Source organism: Rhincodon typus, unplaced genomic scaffold (genome assembly GCF_021869965.1).
Source record: "Rhincodon typus isolate 14 unplaced genomic scaffold, sRhiTyp1.1 hic_rhity00014168, whole genome shotgun sequence".
NCBI classification, from domain to species: domain Eukaryota; kingdom Metazoa; phylum Chordata; class Chondrichthyes; order Orectolobiformes; family Rhincodontidae; genus Rhincodon; species Rhincodon typus.
Genome location: NW_025979806.1, coordinates 1,017 through 2,683, shown reverse-complemented (window position 1 = coordinate 2,683; position 1,667 = coordinate 1,017). Strand labels below are relative to the sequence as shown.

The window sequence follows — 1,667 nt, the reverse complement described above, 5'->3', positions numbered from 1 at the left end:
TGCATGGTAAACGTGCATCACACATCTCTTTTAATCTTCCACTCTCCGCCTTGAACCTGTGTGCCTGAGCAATTGAGGCCTCCATCCAGGGAAAAAAAGTCCTGGTACTTTCCACTCTATTCATGGCATTCACAATCTTATTACTTTCTATCAGGTCACCCCTCAACCTTCTATGTTCCAGTGACAACAAGCCCATCTATTCAAGATTTCTTCATGGGTAAAATCCCCCATACCAGGCAACATCCTGCTAAACCTTTTCTGTGCCCTCTCCAGAGCATCCACATTCTTCTGGTTGTGTGGTGACCAGAACAGTACGCAATGAGCTGAGGGGTGACCTGATGAAAGTTTATAAAATCATGAGAGGCATAGATATGGTGAATAGCCAAAATGTTATTCCAAGGGTAGGGGAGTCCAAAACTGGAGAGAATAGGTTCAAGGCGTGAGGAGAAATATTTAAAAGGCACCTGAGGGACAACATTTCCACACAGTGGGTGGTGCGTCTGTGGAATGAGCTGCCAGAGAAAGTGGGAGAGGCAGGTACAGTTACAACATTTAAAGATATTTGGAGATGTGGAGATATTGTCCAAATGCAGGCAAATGGGACTAGTTACGTTTGGCATACCTGGTGGGCATTGTTGAGTTATTCCAAAGTGTATGTTTCTGTGCTGCATGACTTCATGACTGTATAACTATATGACCTGAGTTGAGGTTTAGGCAGATCTTGAACGACTGGTTTTGTGCTCTGGGTTTTAATTTAATTCAACAGAAAAGGTCTCTTTACCTTAACTGAGAATAATGTAAGGTTGAGTGAAGATTAGCAGAAATGTATCACTTTTGTTTTGATCAAGTAAAAGGTAAAATCAGGATTGTTAACTTTCAAAACTATTTATTGATTCAATATACATACCCATATAAATAATCCAAATGAATACTGATAATAGCACAGTACTGCTTTCCACGTTCAAAACACTTAATAAAAATTTTATTTTCATCGCACATTGACAGAAATTGATTGCTGTTTTTCAACAATTCCTACATCTTTAAATGTTCATTCAAACAAAGTCTTAGCTGTCCATCTGTTCTCCATTTTTCTTGTTCCCCACATCCTTCCCACTCTCCTGTTTCTTTGCCTCTTGGTCAGGAATGAGCCGGGGAGTGGTTGTTGTGTCTGAGGTGATGTTGATGGGGACAGTCCGTTCATTCACAGCTGGCAATGCCAGGCTTGGGGCTTGAACCTTTAACCGACCATCCTGTGACAAACAGCATCGAAGAGCTTCAGCATTGACATCCTCTGGCAGCTGGAATTCTCTCCTAAACGCTTCATAATTGTATCTGTAAGAGCCGCTGCCATCATAACATTTCTTCTCGTGTTTTCCTGTCACCAGCACTTTTCTTCCAAATACTTTCACCCTCAGTTCTTCTGGGGAGAAGTGCTGGACATTCAGGGACACAGAAAAGCCATCTCCTTCTTTGTCCTTGGATTGTCTTTTACCTTCTCCATTAGCATCAGACTTGCTATCCTGAGTTCTTGGTACTTCCCTGAAAAATTCTGCTGTCAGCTCCTCAAGGAGTCGATTCATGAAGTTCATGCTCTTTCTTGCTTCTTCCACCTGTTTCCACACGTTACATTGAAGCGGCTCCCAGAGCCTGTGTTCAACAGGTCCCAA

General features: G+C 42.2%; 1 protein-coding gene across 4 annotated transcripts in view; it reads right to left on the bottom strand.

Annotated features, from left to right (window-relative positions):
* Positions 1-1,667, bottom strand: part of LOC109922196 (heat shock protein 30C-like) — a 3,067-nt gene that overhangs the window by 390 nt on the left and 1,010 nt on the right. Inside the window, exon 2 of one of the 4 annotated variants that reach the window (XM_048594754.1) lies at positions 1,119-1,430. In XM_048594754.1, the coding sequence (XP_048450711.1) occupies positions 1,119-1,430 (312 nt within the window). Of the gene's footprint in view, positions 1-869; positions 1,648-1,667 lie in introns of those variants that run through there. The other 3 variants (XM_048594755.1, XM_048594756.1, XM_020522219.2) reach the window with 3 other exon arrangements.